Source organism: Carcharhinus amblyrhynchos, chromosome 11 (genome assembly GCF_965287045.1).
Source record: "Carcharhinus amblyrhynchos chromosome 11, sCarAmb.v2.hapA, whole genome shotgun sequence".
NCBI classification, from domain to species: Eukaryota; Metazoa; Chordata; class Chondrichthyes; order Carcharhiniformes; family Carcharhinidae; genus Carcharhinus; species Carcharhinus amblyrhynchos.
Window position 1 is genome coordinate 28,768,858 of NC_137334.1, and position 25,938 is coordinate 28,794,795.

Genomic DNA, 25,938 nt, shown 5'->3' on the forward strand with positions numbered 1-25,938 from the left:
TTGATTTAACCTTCTCCCTGAAGTGAAACATCGAACCAATTAATAATTAATCGGTTAAGATAGTGAAGCTCACAATTTGTTACTCATAGCAACTCTAATAATCTAATGTGGTTCCTTGCATTGTTGCAGCCCAGTATCTGAGGCATTAACACACACATCGAGGAGACCAAGATGCCATCCCAAATATGTAACATCAGAATCCCTTAATGGTATGAGAGGTTTGAATAACATGCAGTACCTGACCCAGCCCAGTGCTCCAATCTCTGATCTAGCATACTAATTCATAATAGGTTGCTGATGATTAATGATTGGTTGCTGTTACCCATTATGAATGGCAATTCTGGAGAGCTTATGACAGGCCTTCACTGATAGAATGGCATATATGCTGCACTGTGCCTCCTTAATGGGCCCCTTAGTGTAGCAGTGCACTCCTCCCAAATTGTCTAAGGACCCTCCCATTCAGACTTGCTTCTATGTTTGATTTTTGACTATGCCATAACTCCAATAGGGCAAGATAGTGGTTCAGCACTATTATTTTGAAACCGGCTTTGCGCTCCCTCTCTCATTCTGTGTCCCAGAAATGTTGTGCCTTTGTTTAAGAAGGGCTGCAGAGAAAAGCCTGGGCACTACAGGCCCGTGAGCCTAACATCTGTAGTGGGTAAGTTGTTAGAAGGTATTCTGAGAGGCAGGAGCTACAGGAATTTAGAGAGGCAAGGACTGATTAGGGACAATCAGCATGGCTTTGTGAGTGGAAAATCATGTCTTAAAAATTTGATAGAGTTTTTTGAAAGGGTAAGCAAGAAGATAGATGAGGGCAGTGCAATTGATGCTGCCTACATGGACTTTAGCAAGCTCTTTGACAAGGTATTCCATAGTGTAGGTTGTTGCATAAGATTAAATCTCACGGGATCCTGAGTGAGATAGCCATTTGGATAAAAAATTGGCTTGATGACAGAAGACAGAGGGTGGTTTGTAGAGGGTTGTTTTTCAAACTGGGGGTCTGTTATCAGTGATGTGCCTCAGAGATCAGTGCTGGGTCAATTTGTCATTTATATTGATTTGGATGAGAATTTAGGAGGCATGGTTAGTAAGTTTGCAGATGACACCAAGACTAGTGGAATAGTGGACAGTGAAGAAGATTTTCCAGGATTACAGTGGGATCTTGATCAATTGGGCCAGTGGGCTGACGAATGGCAGATAGAGTTTAATTTAGATAAAGGCAAGGTGATGCATTTTGGTAGATCAAACGAGGGCAGGATTTACTCCTGGTAGGGTGTCGGGGAGAGTTATAGAACAAAGAAATCTAGGGGTACAGGTACATAGCTTCTTGAAAGTGAAGTCATAGGTGGACAGAATGGCGAAGAGGACATTCAATATGCTTGGTTTCAATTGGTCAGAACATTGAATGCAGGAGTTGGGACATCTTTTTGAAATTGTACAATTCTGGTCACCCTATTATAGCTGCAGAAAAGATTTACTAGGATGCTACTGCTGGCAAAAGCCACTAGCTTTTGGAGTGCTGCCCCTTCATCAGGTGAGTGAGATTTCAATTCACTAACAGAGCATATAAAGACACAAACTCAATTTACAAAATAATTGTTGGAATGCGAGTCTTTACAGGTAATCAACTAGTAGGAGACCCCACTGGAGTGAAGGGGGGACAATGTGAGTGGAGAGAGGCTTAAGCACAGGTTAAAGAGATGTGTATTGTCTCCAGCCAGGACAGTTAGTGAGATTTTGCAAGCCCGGTCAAGTTGTGGGGGTTACAGATTGTGTGACATGAACCCAAGATCCCGGCTAAGGCCGTCCTCATGTGTGTGGAACTTGGCTATCAGTCTCTGCTCAGCGACTCTGCGCTGTTGTGTGTCATGAAGGACGCCTTGGAGAACGCTTACCCGAAGATCAGAGGCCAAATGCCCATGACCGCTGAAGTGTTTCCCAACAGGAAGAGAACACTGTTGCCTGGTGATTATTGGGTGGTGTTCATTCATCCATTGTCGTAGTGTCCGCATGGTCTCCCCAATGTACCATGCCTCGGGACATCCTTTCCTGCAGTGTATCAGGTAGACAATATTGGCCAAGTTTCAAGTGTATGTACTGTGTACCTGGTGGATGGTGTTCTCATGTGAGGTGATGGCATCCATGTCAATGTCCGGCATATCTTGCAGAGGTTGCTGTGGCAGGATTGTGCGGTGTCGTTATCACTGTTCTCCTGAAGGCTGGGCAGTTTGCTGCGGACAATGGTCTGTTTGAGATTGTGCGGTTGTTTGAAGGCAAGATCTGGGGGTGTGGGGATGGCCTTGGTGAGATATTCGTCTTCATCAATGACATGTCCCAAATTTGTCTTCTGAGGAGGTCGATGCGGTTTTTCGCACATCAGAATGTCGATTGATGAGTCGAGCGCTATTCTTATGAGGGCATCTTTCAGCGTCTGGAGTGTCTGAGCAGATCCTGTGTATATGGAGGACTTGTCTGTAGGGGATGGCTTCTTTAAAGTGTTCAGGGTGGAAGCTGGAGTAGTGCATGGTGAGTCTGATGGTAGGATGGAACTTGTTGATGTCATCATGTAGTTGTTTCAGTGATTGTTCACCATGAACCCAAAGGAAGAAAATATCGATGTATCTAGTGTTTAGCATCGGTTGAAGGTCCTATGCAGTGAAGAGATCTGAAGACTACTCTCCAGAATTGGTTGCATTCTTGGACACAAGCATCTCCATCAAGGACGGTCACCTCAGCATTTCGCTATGTCACAAGCCCACGGATAACCTCACGATGCTCCACTTCTCCAGCTTCCACATCTTTCCGCTGAAAGATGTCCTCATAAGAACAGGATATGGCGCTCAGTTCATCGATCAACAGTTCTGAAGCACCACAGAGAAAAACCACACCGACCTCCTCAGAAGACAAACACCGGACATGGCGGACAGAATACCCTTCGTCGTCCAGTACTTCCCCAGAGCAGAGAAGCTACAACATCTTCGCCGGAGCCTTCAGCATGTCATTGATGAAGACGCACATGTCACCAAGACCATGACCACACCCCCACTTCTTGCCTTCAAACAACCACACAACCTCAAACAAATCATTGTCCACAGCAAGCTGCCCAGTCTTCAGGAGAACAGTGACCACGACACCACAACCCTGCCACAGCAACCTCTGCAAGACATGCCAGTTCATCGACATGGATGCCATCATCTCATATGTGAGAACACCATCCACCAGGTACACGGCTACATACACTTGAAACTCGGCCAATGTTGTCTACCTGATACACTGCAGAAAATGATACCCTGAGGCATGGTACATTGGGGAGACCATGCAGACGCCACAACAACAGATGAATGAACAACGCTTGACTATCACTAGGCAAGAGTGTTCTCTTCCTGTTGGGGAGCACTTCAGCAGTCAAGGGCATTTGACCTCTGATCTTCGGATAAGCATTCTCCAAGGTGGCCTTCACAACACACAACAGCGCAGAGTCGCTGAGCAGAGACTGATAGCCAAGTTTCGCACACATGAGGATGGCCTTAACTGGGATTTTGGGTTCATGTCACACTATCTGTAACCCCCATGACTTGTCTGGGCTTGCAAAATCTCACTAACTGTCCTAAGTGGAGACAATACCATTAATCTGTGCTTAACCCTCTCTCTACTCACATTGTCTGTATCTTTAAGACTTAATTACCTGTAAAGACTCGCTATTATTTTGTAAATTGAGTTTGTGTCTTTATATGCCCTGTTTGTGAACTGAAATCCCACTCACCTGATGAAGGAGTAGCGCTCTGAAAGCTAGTGGCTTTTGCTACCAAATAAACCTGTTGGATTTTAACCTGGTGTTATGAGACTTCTTACTGTGTTTACCCCAGTCAAACGCCGGCATCTCCACATCATGACAATTTTTTCACACAGTGGATGGTGAGTGTTTGGAACAAACTGCCAGAGGTAGTAGTAGAGGCGGGTGCAATTTTGTCTTTTAAAAAGCATTTGGACAGTTACATGGGTAAGATGGGTATAAAGAGATATGGGCCAAATGTGGGCAATTGGGACTAATTTTGTGATTAAAAAAAGGGCGGCTTGGAAAGTTGGGCTGAAGGACTTGTTTCTGTGCAGTAAAGCTCTATGACTCTATGAATTACTTTGAAAGCTCCAGGTCAGTTTAACTGTTCATTGTTGATACAATTGGTTCACACTCCAGTAAGCCTCGAGTACTTCCTCTCGTCACCAGGTCTATTCAGTTCAGCCTAATTTTTTAACACTTTCTTTCCAAGTTTTTGCCATGCTGAGAAACCTAAAAGCTTTGAAATGGCTTGTTTACATTCAATTTCATGCTCCAGTACTGTTGACTAGCCTCCTGATTGACAGGTCCAGGTTATTTCACACTCGGCACTAGTTTTATTTCCCTTCAGGGTTGATTAAAGTTGAACATAAGAACATAAGAACATAAGAAATAGGAGCAGGAGTAGGCCATCTAGCCCTTCGAGCCTGCCCCGCCATTCAATAAGATCATGGCTGATCTGTCGCTGCTCAGTTCCACTTTCCCGCCCTCTCCCCATAACCCTTAATCCCCTCTCTTATCAAAAACCCATCAACCGCGTCTTAAAAATATTTAGCAAGGCAGCCTCCACCACTTCAACGGGCAGAGAATTCCAGAGATTCACCACCCTTTGAGTGAAGAAGTTCCTCCTCAACTCCGTTCTAAACCGCCCCCCTTTTATCTTGAGGCTGTGCCCCCTAGTCCTACTGTCTTTTTTGAGCGGGAAGAGTCTCTCCACCTCTATCCTATCCATCCCATTCATCATCTTATACGTCTCAATGAGATCTCCCCTCATTCTTCTAAACTCTAACGAGTACAAGCCCAGTTTATTCAGCCTCTCCTCATAGCTCAACCCCCTCAACTCCGATATCAGCCTAGTAAACCTCCTCTGCATTCCCTCCAAGGCCAAGATATCCTTGCGCAGGTGCGGCGCCCAAAACTGCACACAGTACTCCAGCTGCGGCCTCACCAATGCCCTATACAGCTGCAGCAAGACCTCCCTACTTTTATATTCAATCCCCCTCGCTATGAAGGCCAGCATCCCATTCGCCTTCCTGACCACCTGCTGCACCTGCAAGCTGGGTTTTTGCGACTCATGCACAAGGACCCCGAGGTCCCTCTGCACCATCGCCTGCTGCAGTTTTTCGCCCTGCCTGCTCTTTCCTAATCACAGTTTTCTTAAAAAACAGACTTGCTCGTTGATCTCAAGTGTCTACTCATATCAGTTGGTTCTAACCACAGTTTTTGTTTAAATCAGGCTTATTCTTTGTTCTGAAGACCTTGTCTGACTTCTTTTAATTGTGGGTCTTCTTCAACCTCTCATGCTGGAATAGCATGCCTGTAATAGAAGTAGCTTTCAGCTATAGAAGAGGCTAGCCCCACTCCCCTGCCATTTTGGCACTGAAACACTGGTAATGGCACTCTGGCAGTGAGAGTGGCACAGTGACAACTTGGCAATGACACTGAACTGCCAGGGTGCCACAGTCATACTGAACTGTCAGGAAGACGCTGTCACACTATTGCTGGCAGGCTGTCACGCTGTCACTGCCAGGGTGCCACAGTCACACTGAACTGCCAGGGTGCCACTGTCACACTGCCATTGCCAGGGTGCCACTGTCACACTGCCATTGCCAGGGTGTAGCTGTCACACTGTCGCTGCCAGGGTGTCACTGCCAGATTGACATTGCTAAGGGATGGGGCCTGAATGGTCATGGCTCTTGGTGACACCATATTGGAGTGCCTCTATTGTGGGGTGGGAGGGTTGAGGGATTTCAAGTCACTGTCATTGCCAGTGGATGGGTGGGGGGAGAGTGTGTGTGACCTGTAAATTTAATGTTTTGTGGGGAGGTTGCTCCTTTCTGGCGAAGATTTGGGGCTGTTTGGGCAGCATGGTAGCATAGTGGTTAGCACTGCTGTTTCACAGCTCCAGGGACCTGGGTTCAAAACCCAGCTCGGGTCACTGTCTGTGTGGAGTTTGCACATCCCCCCTGCATCTGCGTGGGTTTCCTCCAGGCACTCCGATTTCCTCCGCAGTCCAAAGATGTGCAGGCTAGGTTGATTGGCCATTCTAAAATGGCCCTTAGTGTCCCGGGATGCATAAGTTAGAGGGATTAGTAGGTAGAATGTGTAGGGATATGGGGATAAGGCCTGGGTGGGATTGTGGTTGGTGCAGAATCAATGGGCTGAATGGCCTCTTTCTGCACGATAGGATTCTATGCTTCTATGCGGGGTGGTGGTTGCCATTTCTGTGTGGCGGGAGGAGGACCTGTCATTTAAATCTAAGTTTGGGGTGCCCTTTAAAGTTGGCACCCTAATCTCTGTGAAACTGGGCTGGTGGCATTTTCCCCGCTGGATATTTTTTCCCAACAAAAGGCGGTTGAATACCATTTTGGCAAGCGTTGCAGTGCCTGTGGGAAACACTCTGGTTTTCCCGCTGGCAACAACACTTAGTTTTTACCTGCCACATGCTTCCAGAGGAGGTGGTGGAAGCAGGCACATTAGCAACATTTAAGAGGCATCAGGATGGGTACGTGAACAGGAAGAAAATAGAAGGATTCGGTCCGATTAAAGACAAAAGTTTTTTTTTAGTTTAGTTAGGGCATCATGCTCGGCACGGTCATGGAGGGCTGACGGGCCTATTCTTTGTTCTTTATTCTGGAGAATCAAAATCAGTGTGATTTATAATTTATGCTTCAGTGCTTTATTGGAAATTAGGTCTCAAAACAACCTCCGTGTGCTTCAATGAAACAATAGGTCCATGTTTTTATCAGCATAAATACATCTCATAATGAAACAAGATCATCTTGTTGTGCAGGGCATAAGGTTCATTGTAAAATATTGTCTGCTGCTTCTTTTCCTTTGTGGGTAATGGGGGAGTATTTGGCATGTGATTGAACTTAACACAAAAAAAGGAGCAAAGCTATATCCAATTGGACAGATTTTGTTGAAAAAAATAATAGTACCTGAACAATACATATCGTTATCAAGCTGCAAATCAGCCACCAGCTTGTGGTGAGGAACAGATACTATGTAAATTATGGACCATCACAAGGTGCTGACTGATTTGTGATGCTTGAACATTAGCTTTGCTAAACTGGCATCTGCACTTAACCCCCATGTAATTTTCAGGAATTTGCTGCATTTGTGCATTAATTGCCCATTAAACATGCCATGGGGAGTTAAGACACTATGGCGTAAGTACCCTATTAATGATGTCATAGAGGTTTGCAGCATGGAAACAGGCCCTTCAGCCTGTTCCTTTTTTTTAACCCCTAAGCTAGTCCCAAATGCCCACGTTTGTCCCATACCCCTCCATCTTACCCATGTAACTGTCTAAACGCTTTTTAAAAGACAAAATTGTACCCGCCTCTATGACTACCTCTGGCAGCTTGTTCCAGACACTCATTACCCTCTCTGTGAAAAAATTGTCCCTTTGGACTCCTTTGTATCTCTCGCCTCTCACCTTAAATCTATGCCTTCTAGTTTTAGACTCCCCTATCTTTGGGAAAAGATATTGGTCATCTAGCTGATCTATGCCCCTCATTATTTTATAGACCTCTATAAAATCATCCCTAAGCCTCCTATGCTCCAGAAAAAAAGTCCCAGTCGATCCAGTTTCTTCCTTATAATTGAAACCAAGTCCAGTAGCATCCTAGTAAATCTTTTCTGCACTCTTTCTCGGTTAATAATATTCTTTCTGTAACAGGGTGACCATAACTGTACACATTATTCCAAGTGTGACCCTACCAATGTCTTGTACAACTTCAACAAGATGTCCCAACTCCTGTATTCAGTGTTCTGACCAATGAAACCAAGCATGCCAAATGCTTCTTCACCAATCTGTCCACGTCTGAGTCAAGGAGCTATGAACCTGTACCCCGGATCTCTTTGTTCTATAACTCTCTTCAATGCCCTACCATTAACTGAGTAAATTCTGTCTTGGTTCGATCTACCAAAATGCATCACCTCGTATATATCTAAATTACACTCCATCTGCCATTCGTCAGTCCACTAACCCAATTGATCAAGATCCCGTTCCAATCCTAGATAACTTTCTTCACTGTCCACTAAGCTATCAACCTTGGTGTCATCTGCAAACTTACTAATTATGCCCCCTAAATTCTCATCCAAATCATTAATATAAATGACAAACAACAGTGGACCCAGCACCGATCCCTGAGGCACCCTGCTGGTCACAATTTGAAAATCAACCCTGTCATCAAGCAAATTTTGCATTCATTTGGTATCTCACCCTGGATTCTGAGATTTAACCTTATTGCAACAACCTGCCATTTACCTTGTCAAAGACCTTGCTAACCATGTAGACAACATCAATTGCACTGCCCTCATCTATCTTCTTGGTTACCCTTTCAAAAAACTCGATCAAATTTGTGAGACATGATTTTCCACTCAAAGCCATGATGTCCCAAATCAGTCCATGCACCTCTAAATGCCTGTAGGTCCTGTCTCTCATACCTTCTAAAAGCTTCACTACAGATGTGAGGCTCACCGACCTGTAGTTCCCAGGCTTTTCCCTGCAGCACTTATTAAACAAAGGCACAACATTTGCCACCCTCCAGTCTTCTGGCACCTCATCTGTGACTATCGATGATTCAAATGATGTGATGACTATTAATGACTGCTATGTGAACTATCTTGCCCAGAGAGTGAACAATTAGAAATGTGGAGTCTTATTCCTTCAGTTTGTAATTTTAAAATGTCAAATTTTAATTGTAAGCTTTTTCTTTCATTTCTCTTTCTCTCTTAATTCAACCTTTCATTACCTCTACCTGATTTGATCACTTCATATACATCCTCCTCTCGTCCTATGTTTATATATAAACCCTTAAATCCTGGTGCTTAAGGAGTTAGTCCTATTATTCACCACTTGTTACCCTCATTGTACCCTTATTAACTCACATATCACCAACTTTATGGGCATTCTTTTAAAGAAGCCATACACAAATAAATTTAACTAATCATAGAATCCCTACAGTACAGAAGGAGCTAATTTGGCCCATCGAGTCTGTATAACCGCACCCCACCCAGGCCCTATTCCCATAACCCCAAACATTTACCCTGTTAATCCCCCTGACGCTATGGTCAATTTAGCATGGCCAATCAACCTAACACACACATATTTAGACCGTGGGAGGAAACCGGAGCACCCGGAGAAAACCCACACAGACTCAGGGAAAATGTGCAAACTCCACACAGGCAGCGATTCGAAACCGGAGTTGAACCCGAGTCCCTGGCACTGTGAGGTAACAGTGCTAACCATTGTGCCACAAAATTAAATCTTTTAAGTATTCTTTATTAAATGGATTCTTGCTTTTTCTTCACAGGGAATTTTTATATTTTCCTTAATCTGGTCTATTGGTGCTACCTCTATAGAAGAAGATCGACTGAAGTTTGATAAGCTTGTGCGAGAGATAATTAATGGGCCACTTACTGAGGAGACAAGAACACTGTTCAATTTATTTCTCCAAGTTGATCCTCCAGCGAAACGCCCCACTGTTCCAATTCCTGAGGAGGGCCTTATTTATGACTATGTGTTTATTAAAGACGTATGTATCAAATTGCTAATTAAAAATAGAATAAGCATTTTGCCTAAAACCAATTCTAAGTCTACATAGAAGATATGTGAACTTCTCATTTTTTCTGTCTTTCTTGTCTTTGTGCCACAATACCTGTGCAGTCAAGCAATGGGATAGCCTGAGGTTTCTGTGTACATACTTTTTGCCTATTTTGCGAGAGAGATGTGCTGTTTCACACAATCCACCAGTTGTTGGGATGTATGGCCTTCACACCTGGCATTATACTGACACCAAAATCAATACACCATATTATTCATTTGTGTAGTAGGCAGGACATATTTTTGGCTTGACTGCGGCATCCTGTTATTGGAGAATACCACTTGCGTTGCTTCTGCACAAGTAGCAGTATGAAATGGTTAGCTTAGCCTATTGTTCGAATCATTGAGGCACCTTATCCTTCTACTGTAATCTGAGGCATACTGGGCACTTTTCCAGACTGGCCTTCAGCTCATTCATAAGTCTTATTAATATATACATTCATAAGTCTTATTAATATATTGCAGTTGTAAATGCACCTAGTTTGGGGGCGTTTAAGAGATCCGTGGATAGGTTTATGGATGAAAAGGGATTGGTTTAGGTTAGTGGGTCATTGTTTTTTAACTGGTCGGCGCAACATTGTGGGCCGAAGGGCCTGTTCTGCGCTGTAATGTTCTATGTTCTATATACAGCAAGCCATGAGGTGATCAGGGTAGCCATGATCTTGCAGGACAGCTTTGAGGTGCCTTATTTTGGCACCATTCTTGCATGGTGAGCAAATGGCTCAGGCCTATTTATGAGGTTGCCATTAAGACCAATCTTAAAATGTGTGGAACTGTAACAACTTCAACACCTATATTGACCAATGGAGGTGGGCTTGTGGTAGACATAGCAGTTGCTTGCAATTAACTAATATGTATTCTTGATGGACAGCACTCCTTGCGAGACGTATGCAAAAAGATATGGGGTTAAAAAAGATATGGGGTTGGGGAAGAGTTTCGAAGGATCTGGGAGCAGGTTATGCCCCAAAACCACATATCTTTTTAAAATATTGACAAGATCTCTGCTTCAGTTGTCAATTTCTATTAATTATCTGTTAAAAGGAGAACTACAAACAAATCAGTCAGGGTTATCCAAAAAAAACCTGCCCTCTCCAATCAAGGCTCCCAAAGCTGGTGCAAGGTTTTGGAAAAGTTCACGTTTATTAACTATACTTCCCAGCATACTGTATTGAAAGTAATATGTCTATTGCTTCCCGTAGTCATTTTCTAAATCTCAAATATAGGTTTCTATTTACATACCTCTCGCAAGGAGTGCTGTCCATCAAGAATACAATTAGTTAATTGAGAGCAACTGCTATGTCTACCACAAGCCTGCTTCCATTGGTCTGTATAGGTGTTGGAGTTGTTACAGTTCCACACATTTTAAGATTGGTCTTAATGGCAACCTCATAAATAGGCCTGAGCCATTTGCTCACCATGCAAGTATGGTGCCAAAATAGGGCACCTCAAAGCTGTTCTGCAAGATAATGGCTACCCTGATCACCTCATGGCTTGCTGTATGTATCATTAAAATTTATGAATGGGCTGAAGGCCAGCATTTTCAGTCTGGAAGAGTGCCCAGTATGCCTCAGAATTGGGACTAGTGGCCATGTGGAGAATAAACATCAATGTGGACTTTATAGAACTAATGATCTGCTATTATTAAAACTACTTTTTGGAACATGAAGGCAGAAGGGTTTTGTGAAAGTCCTTTTTATTAAAAGACCAACCTGTATTAATTAATTTAACAGTATTTACAATAACAATGTGCATTCTTAGGTGTGTGTTTATAACTTAGCCAACCTTCCTCTTCTGTTCTTCCTGTAAATGAGTTGCGTCCTTAACATAATCCAATTTTCCTAACCACTGTTATGACTGGTACCTCTGCTGCATTCTTATATGGATAGATCACCAGACTTTGAGCTGCTAAATGTGTCTGTCCCCCCACAAGTTTGTATGCAAGAGCAGGTGAGAGAATTGCTCTTTTGCACCTACACCAGCAAAACAGGATACCTGGATTTTGACCCTAATTTTAATAACCATAAAACCAAGTTACTTGAAAATGTGAGAGAAAACATTGCTTTACATTTGCCTCTGTATCTTTTTATTAATCAGTACAAATTTTCTGCACCTAAAGTTAGCTATTTTTATCTTTCATTCTTAGGGATCAGGGAGTTGGGAACTCTGGACGGAAACATTGAAGTCTGTACCCCCCATTCCAAAAGATGTGGAGTTTAATGAAATTATTGTACCAACTAAAGATACAATTCGTTATATGAATCTGATGCAACTTATGACAACAAATCAAAAACCTTCTATATTTGTGGGTCCAACTGGAACAGGGAAAAGTGTCTACATTATTGTACGTGTTCTGTTATTGGTGAAACAGTTAGCGTCGTGAAATAGCGTTAATCAATTACATAATTTGATAAAATATCATGTTGATGTCTCATCTTGTGGATCACTTTTGCGTATCAGAAGCCATATACACACACAAGGTCCTGTGCTTTGCAGACAGAAGAAACATGTCCACACATTGCACATTTTTAACAATATGAAAGCTTGGGGAACAGTCATTCCCTGGTTCATTTCCCAGGGCAATGCTTTGACCAATCAAAGTTGACTTGCCTGGTTTGAATTTGATCAAAGCTGGGCAATTAACTGTCCCATGCTGCATTCTCCATGGCAACAACTTCATCAATCAGAGTCCCTATGCCAACCAATCAGCACTCTTCTCATGCAGTTTAAATTGTCCTTCCCCCTTTACTATGATTAATTTCTTGTTAGCTGTCTGATGAGTGCAAAACAAAAAGCTTTGATAACATATCTATTTTCTCAGCAATAATCAGGCTCTGGACTACCAAATGATGATAGGTGTTGAATTCTCACAGAGCTCTGGATGCCCTGTTTTTGTTTATGTTCAATTCTTGATGATGAAGGTTAATTGTTTTTTGGGTACTAAAGAGATATGGAAACACTATAGGAAAGGTGATATCGGCCATTTCAATTTCTCCATTCCTCTCAGCCACGTTAACTCGACTCTTTCCAGATTTGCTGAACTTGCTCTCTGAGGAGTAACCCTGACCTTGTCATCAAACCCACCAATAAGGCCGATGCAGTTGTTGTCTGATGTAAGGACCACAGAGGCTGAGGGCCAACTCTCAGATGCTTCCTCCTACCTCCCCCTAGATTATGACCTGATCACCAAACATCAAGCCACCTATTCCAGCACTGTCAATGACATCCTCCTCTGGAGATCTTCTGTCCACAGCCTCCAACCTCATAGTCTCCCAACCCTGGACAGCCCACTTCTACCTCCTTCTCAAAATCCACCAACAGGATTGCCCTGGTAGGCCCATCATATCAACCTGTTCCTGCCTACCGAACTCATTTCCTCCTATCTTGACACCATCCTCTCTCCTTTTGTCCACCTACATCCGCGATTTCTCCAATGCCGTTAGCCATATCAACAATTTTCACTTCCTGACCCAAACTGCCTCTTCCTCATCATGGATGTCCAATCCCTCTACACCTCCATTCTCCACCAGGATGGCCTCAAAGCTCTTCGCTTGTTTCTCAAACAGAGGTCTGAACAATCCCCATCCACCACCATTCTCTGTCTGGCTGAACTTGTTCTCTCACTCAACAATTTCTCCTTTAACTCGTTTCACTTCCTCCAAATAAATGTCTGGCAATGGACACCTGCAGGGGTGCCGGTTATGCCTGTCTCTTTATGGGTTACGTGGAGCATTCCCTGTTCCAGTCCTACTCCGGCCCCCTCACACAACTCCTTTATTGGTACATCGACAACTATTTTGGTGCCACTACATGCTCTTATCTGGACCTAGAAAATGATTTTTGATTTTGGTTCCAAATTCCACTGCTCTCTGACACTTCTTTTTCCTTCCTTGACCTCTCTGTCTCCATTTCTGGTGATAAACTGTCCAGTAGTATCCATAACAAGCCCACCGACTTCCACAACTACCTTGACAACAGCTCTTCACACCCCACATCCCTAAAGACTCCATCCCATTCACTCCATTCCTTCACCTCCGCCGCATCTGTTCTGATGACGCCACTTTCCAAAATAGTGCTGCCAATATGTCTTCCTTCTTCATCAATCTTGGTTTTCCATCCACTGTGGTTGACAGGGCTGTCAACCACGTCCAATTCATCTCTCAGGCTACAGCTTGCACCCTCTCCCCTCCCTACCAGAACCAGGATAGGGGTTCCCCTTGTCCTCACTTCTCACCCACCAGTCTCCGCATTCAAAGGAGTCTGCTGTTCCATTTCTGTCAACTCCAACATGATGCCACTACTCAACAGATCTTCCTCTCACTCCCCCTGTTAGCATTCCGCAGAGACTGTTCTCTCCAAGATATCCCGGTCCAGTCTTCCATCACACCCAACACGTCACCACCTGCCCACAGCATCTTCCCATGCAATCGTAGAAGGCGCAGCTCCTACACTTTATCTCCTCCCTGCTCACCATCCCAGGTCCTGAACACCCCTTTCAGGTGAAGCAGTGCTTCACATGCACCTCCTTCAATCTGGTCTATTGCATTTGTTGCTCCCAATGTGATCCACTCTACAAACGTAGACTGAGTGAATACTTTGCTGGACACCTTTGGTCCATCTGCAGGCAGGACTCAGACCTTCCTGTTGCTTGCCACTTCAGTGTACCACCCTGCTCTCCTGTTCACATGTCCATTCTTGATCTTTTGCAATGTTCTAGCGAATCCCAACGCAAACTGGAGGAACAGCACCTCATCTTCCGATTGGGCACTTTACAACCTTCTGGACTGAACATTGAGTTCAACATAAGAACATAAGAAATAGGAGCAGGAGTAGGCCATCTAGCCCTTTGAGCCTGCCCCGCAATTCAATAAGATCATGGCTGATCTGAAGTGGATCAGTTCCACTTTCCCGCTTTCTATTACTTATGTGGCGAAAACTATTACTTATGTGGCGAAAAACTGCAGCAGGCGACGGTGCAGAGGGACCTCGGGGTCCTTGTGCATGAGTCGCAAAAACCCAGCTTGCAGGTACAGCAGGTGGTCAGGAAGGCAAATGGGATGCTGGCCTTCATAGCGAGGGGGATTGAATATAAAAGTAGGGAGGTCTTGTTGCAGCTGTATAGGGCATTGGTGAGGCCGCAGCTGGAGTACTGTGTGCAGTTTTGGTCGCCGCACTTACGCAAGGATATTTTGGCCTTGGAGGGAGTGCAGAGGAGCTTTACTAGGCTGATACCAGAGTTGAGGGGGTTGAGCTATGAGGAGAGGCTGAATAAACTAGGCTTGTACTCGTTAGAATTTAGAAGAATGAGGGGAGATCTCATTGAGACGTATAAGATGATGAATGGGATGGATAGGATAGAGGTGGAGAGACTCTTCCCGCTCAGAAAGGACAGTAGGACTAGGGGGCACAGCCTCAAGACAAAGGGGGGGCGGTTTAGAACGGAGCTGAGGAGGAACTTCTTCACTCAAAGGGTGGTGAATCTCTGGAATTCTCTGCCCGTTGAAGTGGTGGAGGCTGCCTGGCTAAATATTTTTAAGACGCAGGTTGATGGGTTTTTGATAAGAGAGGGGATTAAGGGTTATGGGGAGAGGGCGGGAATGTGGAACTGAGCCACGACAGATCAACCATGATCTTATTGAATGGCGGGGCAGGCGCGAAGGGCTAGATGGCCTACTCCTGCTCCTATTTCTTATGTTCTTATGTTCTCCCCATAACCCTTAATTCCCTTGCCTGTCAAAAACCTATCTACCCGTGACTTAAATATATTTAGCGAGGTAGTCTCCACCACTTCAATGGGCAGAGAATTCCAGAGATTCACCACCCTTTGAGTGAAGAAGTTCCTCCTCAACTCCGTTCTAAACCGCCCCCCCTTTATCTTGAGGCTGTGCCCCCTAGTCCTACTGTCCTTTCTGAGCGGGAAGAATCTCTCTATCCATCCCTTTCATTATCTTATACGTCTCTATAAGATCCCCCCTCATCCTTCTAAACTCCAACGAGTACAGACCCAGTCTATTTAGTCTCTCTTCATAGTCCAACCCCCTCATCTCCAGTATCAGCCAAGTGAACCTCCTCTGCACTCTCTCCAAGGCCAAAATATCCTTGTGCAAGTGCGGTGACCAAAACTGCACACAGTATTCCCGCTGCGGCCTCACCAGTGCCCTGTACAGTTGCAGCAAGACCTCCCTGCTTTTATATTCTATCCCCCTCGCTATAAAGGCCAGCATTCCATTCGCCTTCTTGATCACCTGCTGCTCCCGCCGACTGGGTTTTTGCGACTCTTGCACAAGGACCCCCAGGTCCCTCTGCACCGTAGCATGCTGCAGCTTTTCGCCCTTTAAATAGTAATATAGTAATTATTACTATTTGCTTTAGAGCAACTGCTTTAGAGCATGAACTCTTGCCTCCACCTTCACCTCATTTCCTTTTATTTCATTTTGCTTCATCTCATTCATCCATTTTATCATCCTTCTTTCTCACTTCCATCTTTTCACTACTCCATTTCAGCCCTCCTTTTTGCCCCCTCCCTCCCTCCACTCCCCCTTCAGGGTAACTGCCCTAATCCCCAGGAATTCCTGACCTATCTGTATCTCTGTTCTGCTATGTGCACATTCTGACCACTTACTGGGCACTTTAGCACCTTCTCAGCCTTCTGTACCCTCATGTACATTTCCTTTGTGTCCACTCCCCACCCCCACCCACCCTCAGAGTATAAATTTCTGCTGATTCTCTTAGCTCTGATGAAGGGTCATTAGGAGTCAGGAAATAATGCTACAGCTGTATAAGACCCTGGTTAGCCCTCACTTGGAGTACTGTGCTCAGTTCTGGTCACCTTATTACAGGAAGGATGTGGAAGCCATTGAAAGGAGATTTATGAGGATGTTACCTGGATTGGGTGGCATGCCTTATGAAGATAGGTTGAGAGAGCTCGATCTTTTCTCCTTAGAGAGACGAAGGATGAGGGGGACCTGATAGAGGTGTATAAGATGGTGAGAGGTATTGATCAGGTGGACTCTCAGAGGCTTTTCCCCAGGGCTAAAATGGCTGCCACAAGAGGACACAGATTTAAGGTGCTGGGGAGTAGGTACAAGGAGATGTCAGAGGTAAGTTTTTTACTCAGAGGGTGGTAGGTGAGTAGAATCGGCTGCCGTCGGTGGTGGTGGAGGCAAATTCGTTAGGGTTTTTTAAGAGACTTCTGGACGAGTACATGGGACTTAATAGGATTGAGGGTTATAGGTAAGCCTAGTAAGTAGAGATAAGATCGACGCAACTTGTGGGCCGAAGGGCCTGTTTTTGATGTAGTTTTTCTATGATTCTATCCAAACTCAAATCATTAGTTTTATTTTCTCTCTCCACAGATGCTGTCAAACCTGCTGAGATTTTCCAGCATTTCTTGTTTTTGTTTCAGATTCCAGCGTCTGCAGTATTTTGCTTTTATATATATGGGAAAGGTGGTGCTAAGGTAGAGGATCAACTATGATCTTCTTGATTGGCAAAGCAAGCTTGAAGGAACAGAAAGTGCTCTAGCTGCTTCTCTTTACACCATTTTATTTTTATGTAAGCTAAGTCATAAATGCTTAATGTCCATGCACTTCATTCAATGTGCCCCAATTTCAATATTATGTATTTACTTATTTAAAATAAAGATAGCTGCAAAGAAATAGTGCCACAGGAGTGCAGTATGAGCATGTTAATGGATTGCACATGCACTTCGCTGATTGCAAACTTTAACTTGATATGCCTTGAAGCGTCATGTTGCAATTGTGAAAGAATATTTGGTTTGCATTTCCTGAAAGGGCTGTATTCCAGCATGGCAGGATTTCAACTTGTTACACAAGTGCCCCACCTATTCCTCACAATGACCTCAGCTGAATTTCTGGGCTTGGAGCAATTTAAATGCAGGAAGTGGCCTCCACCACAGACTTGTGGAATAACTGGAAGTACATATTTTGTCCCTATCTCAGATACACATCACAGCTGGAGGGAGAAACAGCTATTGAACTGACACATCTTTTACTGTTGGAAATGATGCTGTTAAGGGTCTGTACATGGCCATTTTCTGATGGTGCCAACTCAGGCTTGGGGACAAGAATTCATCACAACCCTGTACATCTAAGCTGAGGTTTGAGTATCCAATGGGGGAGGGAAACAGGAAAAATATGGCAAAAGAGACTATCCTTGGGCATTAATTTTGTTTGCTTGCACCATCCATAAATGGGCAGATCTAAATTTTGGATTGCTGAATTGACGGGACCTTAGGATCTATCAGGATGAATAAATTATCTTATGATCCAATCTTATCTTGTGACTAGCTAAAAATGGTCATTTTAAAGTTTGCAGTTCACACATGCCAATCACACATACACATGCCTCTCTCTCCTCCCAAGTGGCACACTTGCACTCACTGTATTTGTAGACAAAAGAATACCATCAAAATAGACCTTAATGTTAATGTTATTGTAAAGAATCAAGAATCTTGAAACTGTTGCCAACATATGCATAATGCCAAAGCAGTGATAGATTTATGATTTAAAAATAAATTAATTTCTCCTTTTTCTGATTTGAAAATGTATTAATTTCTCCCTTTGAGAGTTTGTGATTGGGCCATTCTTTTGTCCACAAAATAGAAATTCTAAGCACTGTCAAATTCAAATTGTGAAACTTGCTCCACATACCGGTGTTTGGATTTCTTACTGCCCTCTGCATTTGAACCCAAACGTCTGTCCCGATTTTATGAGGTTTTGATTTGGAAACTGTACCTCACCTGAGGTGATCTGGTATTTAGCTGATCACATCAAATCAATTGCATATGATATTTTCCAACAAAGAAAACGGCCATGTTTTGGAGGCTGTGCTGATAACCAATGCAGACTCTATTACCAGAATTATTTATATAAAGGCCCGCAATGGAATATACTATTTTCTCACCGTTTCCTCACCAATAGTATTTTCTGCCCAATGAAACAGACACACTGTCAAATGAAGGATCTCTGTTATTTCCTTAGGAGTCAAACTCATGAAGATGGCAAACAAATTTTACACATCTTCTATGAATTATGATCAATTTTATGATATTAACCAATCACATTGAACAGTGTTAACATTGTCTTTGGCATGAAAAGAACATGATGCTTAATGGAAGTTACATAAAGTATTTGTATGTTGCTTTAGGATAATGATAAAAATATTGAATTTGGTGAATTGTAGAAGTTTGTTTATGGTGATGTAATGAAAAATAATTACATTGTGATACAAAGGGTCATTAATTTTAGCTATGAACTCTTTTAGCTGCATATTGGGAATTGAAACCCTTGTGCAGTACAGTTATTAACTTAGTAATATTTTCTTTCAGGATTTCCTGTTGAATCATCTGAACAAAGACATTTACAAACCACTGCTGATTAACTTCTCAGCCCAAACTACTGCTGCTCAGACTCAGAATATCATCATGTCTAAGCTGGACAAAAGAAGAAAGGGAGTTTTTGGCCCACCTTTGGGCAAAAAAATGGTATAAAATTAATATATTTACAATAATCAAAAAAAAATCTACTAACATTGGAAAAGCACTGAACATGAAGAATCGCTGAGGGCCATTTAAAGTTGGTGTGGCCATTTCACAGGCGTGTGACCAAAAACAGAATATAATTAGGCAAGAGAAAGCACAGGAATCTTAACCACAAAGTTTAATGTTAGCTGTTAGAAACACCTGCAACATGCTCCTTGGTGGCTTGTTGCTCTGTTTGGATTTGAGTGCACCTCCCTCACTTGACCGTGATTCTTGAAATGAGGTTGTGAGCTATAGCAGCTGCTGCTAAAAGATGGCCTGAGTGATGCATTATGGTAGTTGTAATTTTGATGCCTCTGCCGTGGAATGATAATACCCAGGGTGTATTGTTGGACTATGTTACATAGAAACTAGGCTGAAGACCAGACCAGGGATGTCCTTGTCCTGATGACCATCTTTACTTCGCAGTATGCTGTGCCTTGTGAATTAATACAGTACTTCCATAGGAAAAGGATAAAAAGAATACATAGCCCTGGATATAGAAACATAGAATTCCTGCAGTGCAGGAGGAAACCATTCAGCCCATAGAGTCTGCACTGACTCTCCAACAGAGCATCTTACCCAGGCCCCCCCCTTGCCCTATTGCCCCAACTCCACACATTTATCCCATTAATCCCCCTAAACTAGATATCTTGGGACACCAAGGGCAAGTTAGCATGGCCAACCCACATAACCTCCACATCTTTGGAGTGTGGGAGGAAGCCGGAGCATCTGGAGGAAACCAGTGCAGACAGGGGCAGAATGTGCAAACTCCACATAGATAGTCACCCAAGGCTGGAATCAAACTCCCTGGTGCTATGAGGCAACAGTATTAACCACTGTACCACTGTGCTACCCTTTAGTGGATGCACTATGACAATCCTTAGGACCTGACAACCCATCCAATCTGGACTGCATCTGTGCTCCAATATTCCCAGTTTTGAATTTCAGGAATATGTATAAGTTGAAGTTGAGTTTGTGAAGTTGGAATTTGATGTTGGTAAAGATGTAGATGGTGTAAAACTGCTACAGGGAAAAAATATTGCTTGGTCCCTTTAAAAGCTACTGTTTTGTTTCAGTGCTTGGAGGTTTAAAATGCAGGTGCATATGGAGTCCCAGACTGAAACATTTGTATTAAAGGCCAGGCAGCAGAGTTGTCTTGGCTTCAGGTATTTGAATATTTTTGAATTCAGCCTATCAATTTAAAGTAAATATTCAGATATCAAGAACCTATAATATTTCATTTTAATGGTGTTGACAACACAAGACCAATCCTATTGTAGGAAAATTGATAGGTCATCACAGGTATAAAAAGGATTGCAAGAGGGAAACACAGCGGTTTGTTTGCAACTGCCATTTCTCAAGCCTTGAGCGGAAGAGAGCAGTTCTTAACTCTTCCAACTTTAGGTACGTCTTAAGAGAGTACGCCATCTAACTAGCGAAAGGTACCAAATCAGGAAGAATTTATAGACAGAGGAATCAACAGAAGACCTCCAAACGTTTCCAAAAGCCACAAAGCCTGGTTGTAGTTTTTTGAGAGTGACTGAATTCTGTTATTATATTTTTTGGGTTAATGAATGAACATTATATTTATTTAAACAGCATTCCATTGAATCTTATTTTATTTAGCATGTTACTTGTTTAGTTAAAGTTCCCTGTTAAATAAAAAGTTAAATGTTGATTTTAAAGTGAATGTCAGATATTTTTGTTAGTTAACCACTAAACACTACCAAAGAACAGTTCACACCTTTCCGCACACAGGTAAGGTATTCCTCTTTGGGGAATTCAATATTACTTCTCAAATGAGGGTCAACCTCCACATCATAACAAGAATTCACGGGTCAGGATTCTTTATACATGCTGCCAAAACTTTTTGTCTTACACTCTTTGGGACGAATGCAAGAATGCCAAATTTCAGACAGTAATAGTAATTTATACTGCAGGAGAAAATGAGTGCTTATCAATAGGCAAATTGACTATGACTGTGTGAGGCATTGTCATGAGAAAGCAAAGGGAAACCATAGGCACTCATACATCCAGGTAGTTCAAAAAAGGTGCAAGGCTTGAATACATTTCTTTTATTTAGAGAGAACAAGTCTCTCTGTATGAATGAATGTCACTTCTAGCACATGTAAATGAGCCATGTTACAATTTCAACTGATTATCTTAAATTGGTTATTTCTGTAGCTATTAGTGCACCCAGGATTGTTCAGTAAATGCTGCTCAATCCTGGAGTCACATCTAACAGCAGATATTTTGTTTTGTGTTTTGCAAGCACAGGTTAGTTGAATATGGTCTTCTTGAACAGTCTGCTACCCAATTGAGATGGATTTTAGTGCTGGTGCAATGCCAGGTACCTAGGTCATACATCCCAATAATTGGCTGGTTTAATTAAACAACATGTTCCTCCAACTGTTTGTAGCAGTTAGAGTACAGAGCATACTCAACTAGCTTGTGCTTGCAAAACCCAACTAAATGTTTGCAGTGAGGTGTGATTCTGTGAATGGGCAGCATTTGCTGAACAATTCTGAGTGCTCTACTAGCTACACTAACAACCAACAAGCCAATAAATTGTTGAGATGAGAGTTTTTTGCTTGTATTGCTTTGCCTGAAGAAATGTGGTACTTTAATGCTGAGGTCAGATCTTGCATGAGTCAGGCAGTCAATCAAGCATACTCATTATGAATAAGCAATTGTTCAAGATCCCATTAATTTACAATCTTAACAGTGTGCAGTATCTCTTGGAAAAGAGTTAAACAAACTACAGCTTTAAATGATAAAAATACTGTGAAAAGAAAGGGTAAGAAAGATATATCTTTCATTTTGGAGAAGACGGAGGACAATGTAAATGAATTCATTGAGATGTTTATACACTATAACAATTTAAGCAAATTTTGTAAAATGGTGAATAAATAACATAAATTCTTAGTAAGCTCTCCAGTTTTGAATTTCAGGAATATGTATAGTATGTTTATTGTATGTCAGGCATATGATTTCTTGTTTTATTAAACTTGTTATTATTGCATCTAGGTTAGATAAACATTAGGAATGGCATTCTGTGTTCACAATTACAGTGAGCAATGCCATAGGAAATCATCTCTTTAACAGTGATAAAACATATATATCAATGCTATTAGATATCAGCTACAACTTCAAATTATGTTGACATCACTAACATGATTAATCAAACAATGTTTTGTATTATGTAAAACATGATTAGACATAATGAAGACTTCATTCTTTGGAAATTAACCTGAAATACTTTCATGTTAAGTCGATGCTATTATTTTTTTTCCCAGGTTGTATTTGTGGATGATGTGAACATGCCACAACGAGAAGTTTATGGTGCTCAGCCACCTGTCGAGCTTCTACGTCAGTGGTTGGACCATTGGAACTGGTATGACCTGAAAGATTGCAGCACAATTAAACTTGTGGACATACAAATTATGTGTGCAATGGGGCCACCAGGTGAGTTATCAAGGAGGCAAGACGTTCCAGAGCTATGCTTAGGAAACAAATTATATTTAGGAAGATTGGAAAAAAATTATGATACCAACAAATTAACCTTAAATGTATTGATACAACCATGGTATTAATGGTTGCTTCATTCAAAGAATAATAACAACCAATCGTAAATGGCTTGCAAGAAAACATAGTTGGTCTGATTAGCAAGTTTGTGGATGATACCAAGATTGCTGGAGTTGTGGATAGTAATGAAGATTGTTAGAATATGACAGGATACAGATAGGCTGGAAAATTGGGTGGAGAAATGGCAGATGGAATTTAATCCGGACAAATGCGAGGTGATGCATTTTGATAGATCCAATTCAGGTGGGAGCTATAAAATAAACGGCAGAACCATCAGGAGCATAGACACACAGAGAGATCTGGAAGAACAGGTCCACAGATCCTTAAAAGTGGCAGCATAGGTAGAAAAAGTGTTGAAGAAAGTATATGGTATGCTTACTTTCATCGGCTGGGTCATCGAGTATAAAAATTGGCAAATTATGTTACAGTTATATAAAACATTGGTTCAGCCACATTTGGAATACTGTGTTGAATTCTGATTGACACACTACCAGAAGAATGTGATGGCTTTGGAAGGAGAACAGAAAAGGTTTATCAGGATATTGCCTGTATGGAGGGTGTTAGCTATGAGGAGGGATTGAATAAACTGGGATTGTTCTCCCTGGAAAGACAGTGGTGAGGGGCAACCTGATAGAAGCTTATAAAATTATGAAGGTCATAGGTAAGGTGAACAGTTGGAAGCTTTCCCCCAGGGCAGAAATGACAATCACAAGGGGACACAAGTTCAAGGTAAGGAGGGAAAGGTTCAGTAGAGATGTGCAGGGGAAGTTTTTTGCACAGGTGGTGGGGGGCCTGGAATGCACTGCCAAGTGAGGTGGTTGAGGCAGATACGTTAGTGACATTTAAGACTTATCTGGATAGGCACATGAACAGGACGGGTATAAGAGGATACAGGTGGTTGTTCTAGGTAAAACAGTGTGATCAGCACAAGCTTGATGGGTGGAAGGGCCTGTTCCTTTGCTGTACTGTTATTTGTTCTTTGTATTTTAACCACATATATGTGACACGGCAGCACAGCCGGGCAGCACAGTCGCACAGTGGTTAGTATTAGTACTGCTGCCTCACAATGTCCGAGTCCTGGGATTGATTCAGACCTTAGGTGACTGTATGGAGTTTGCACATTCTTGCTGTTTCTGCGTGGGTTTCTTCCAAGTGCTGTGGAAGAGGACGAGGCAGGTGAGGTTGGCGAGCAAACTGCACATGGTACAGTGATGCAGCAGGACATAGGCAAAGAGAAGGGGAAAAGGAACGTAGTAGTGATTGGGGATAGTGGGGTGAAGGGTATTGACACTGTCCTTTGTCGCAATGACAAAGTCCACAGAAGGGTGTGTTGTCTGCCTGGTGCTCGGGTACAGGATGTCGCAGCTGGGCTGCAGAGGAACCTGGAGTGGGATGGTGAGAATCCGGTCGTTGTGGTACATGTGGGTGCCGGCGACGTAAGCAAAATGCGAACTGAGGATCTGGGGAGGGAGTATGAAAAGCTGGGAATGGAATTAAAGGGTGGAACCGACAAGGTGGTTATCTCTGGGCTACTGCCTGAACCGAGTGCAGACGGGTGTAGGGTTGACAGGATTAAGGAGGTGAATGGGTGGCTCAGGGATTGGTGTGGGAGGAATGGGTTTGAATTTATGGGGCATTGGCATCAGTATTGGGGTAGGTGGGACCTGTTCGGGTGGGATGGGGTTGGTCTGAACCGTGCTGGGACCAGAGTGCTGGCGAATAGAGTAAAGAGGACTGTAGACAGGGCTTTAAACTAATTGGGGGGGGGAGGGTGCGAGGGTAGGTGACATTACGAGGTCTAAAGTTAAGGATAGGGTACAGGTAAGGGAAGAGGCCGAGGATGTCCCAATAATAGAGGGAGTAGGGGGCGTGAGTATGGTTGGTGGCATTACGGCAAATAGGGTCCAGGTGAAGGCTGGGATGAAAGCGCTGTATCTGAATGCACGAAGCATTCGGAATAAAGTGGATGAGCTGGTGGCGCAGATCGACACAAATGGATACGATCTGGTGGCCATTACAGAGACGCGGCTGCAAGGTGGCAGGGACTGGGAGCTGAATGTACAGGGCTATCAAGTGTTTAGGAAGGATAGGCAGGAGGAAAGAGGGGGTGGCATAGCTCTGCTGATTAAGGATAGCATCAAGGTGGTAGCAAGGGATGATATTGGAGCCAAAGAGCAGAAAGTGGAATCGTTGTGGGTGGAGATTAGGAACAGCAAAGGGAGGAAGACGCTGGTGGGTGTCGTCTATAGGCCCCCGAATAATGATCTGGAGGTGGGGCGGGCTGTTAACGCGCAAATAAGTGCGGCGTGCAGGAATGGGACGGCCGTAGTTATGGGGGATTTCAATCTGCATATTGATTGGTCGACCCATGTTGGACGCGGTGGGCTCGAGGAGGAGTTCTTGGAATGCTGCCGGGATAATTTCCTTGAACAGTGTGAGTTGGAGCCGACGAGGGAGCGAGCTATCTTGGATCTGGTGCTATGTAATGAGGCGGGTAGAATTAGGGACCTTGCGGTGAAGGATCCTCTTGGAGAGAGTGATCATTGCATGTTGGAATTTCTGGTGCAGATGGAGGAGGAGAAAGTGGGTTCCCGGACACGCGTACTTTGTTTGAATAGAGGGGAGTACGATAGGATGAGAGAAGAATTGGCGAATGTTGACTGGGGGATCGCGTTGGAGGGAGGGGCTGCTGAGGAGCAATGGAGGATCTTTAAGGAGATCTTTCTTGGTGCTCAGCAGAAATTTATTCCGATGGTCAAAAAGGACCGTAGGAGGAGAGGTAATAAGCCGTGGATAACGAAGGAGGTGAAGGAAAGTGTTAAATTAAAAGCGGAGGAATTTAGAGTAGCTAAGAGTAGTGGGCGAGATGAGGATTGGGAGAGGTTTAAATGTCAACAAAGATTGACAAAGAAGTTGATAAAGAAGGGTAGGAGAAACTATGAAGCTGGGCTAGCGCTTAATATAAAAAAGGATAGCAAGAGTTTTTATAAATATATAAAAAGGAAGAGGCTGGCTAGGGTGAACGTTGGTCCTTTAGAGGATGAGAAAGGGGACCTAGTGGTAGGGGATGAGGATATGGCTAAGGTATTGAATAACTTTTTTGCTTCTGTCTTCACGGAGGAGGATGTGAATAATTTGCTGGGT

At 43.2% G+C, this 25,938-nt stretch overlaps 1 protein-coding gene across 1 annotated transcript in view; it reads left to right on the forward strand.

The window, feature by feature from the left end:
- Positions 1–25,938, forward strand: part of dnah7 (dynein, axonemal, heavy chain 7) — a 438,937-nt gene that overhangs the window by 214,424 nt on the left and 198,575 nt on the right. The window contains exons 34-37 of the mRNA XM_080198799.1: positions 9,379–9,600; positions 11,812–12,009; positions 19,015–19,170; positions 22,506–22,674. Of these exons, the coding sequence (XP_080054925.1) occupies positions 9,379–9,600; positions 11,812–12,009; positions 19,015–19,170; positions 22,506–22,674 (745 nt within the window). The remainder of the gene's footprint in view (positions 1–9,378; positions 9,601–11,811; positions 12,010–19,014; positions 19,171–22,505; positions 22,675–25,938) is intronic.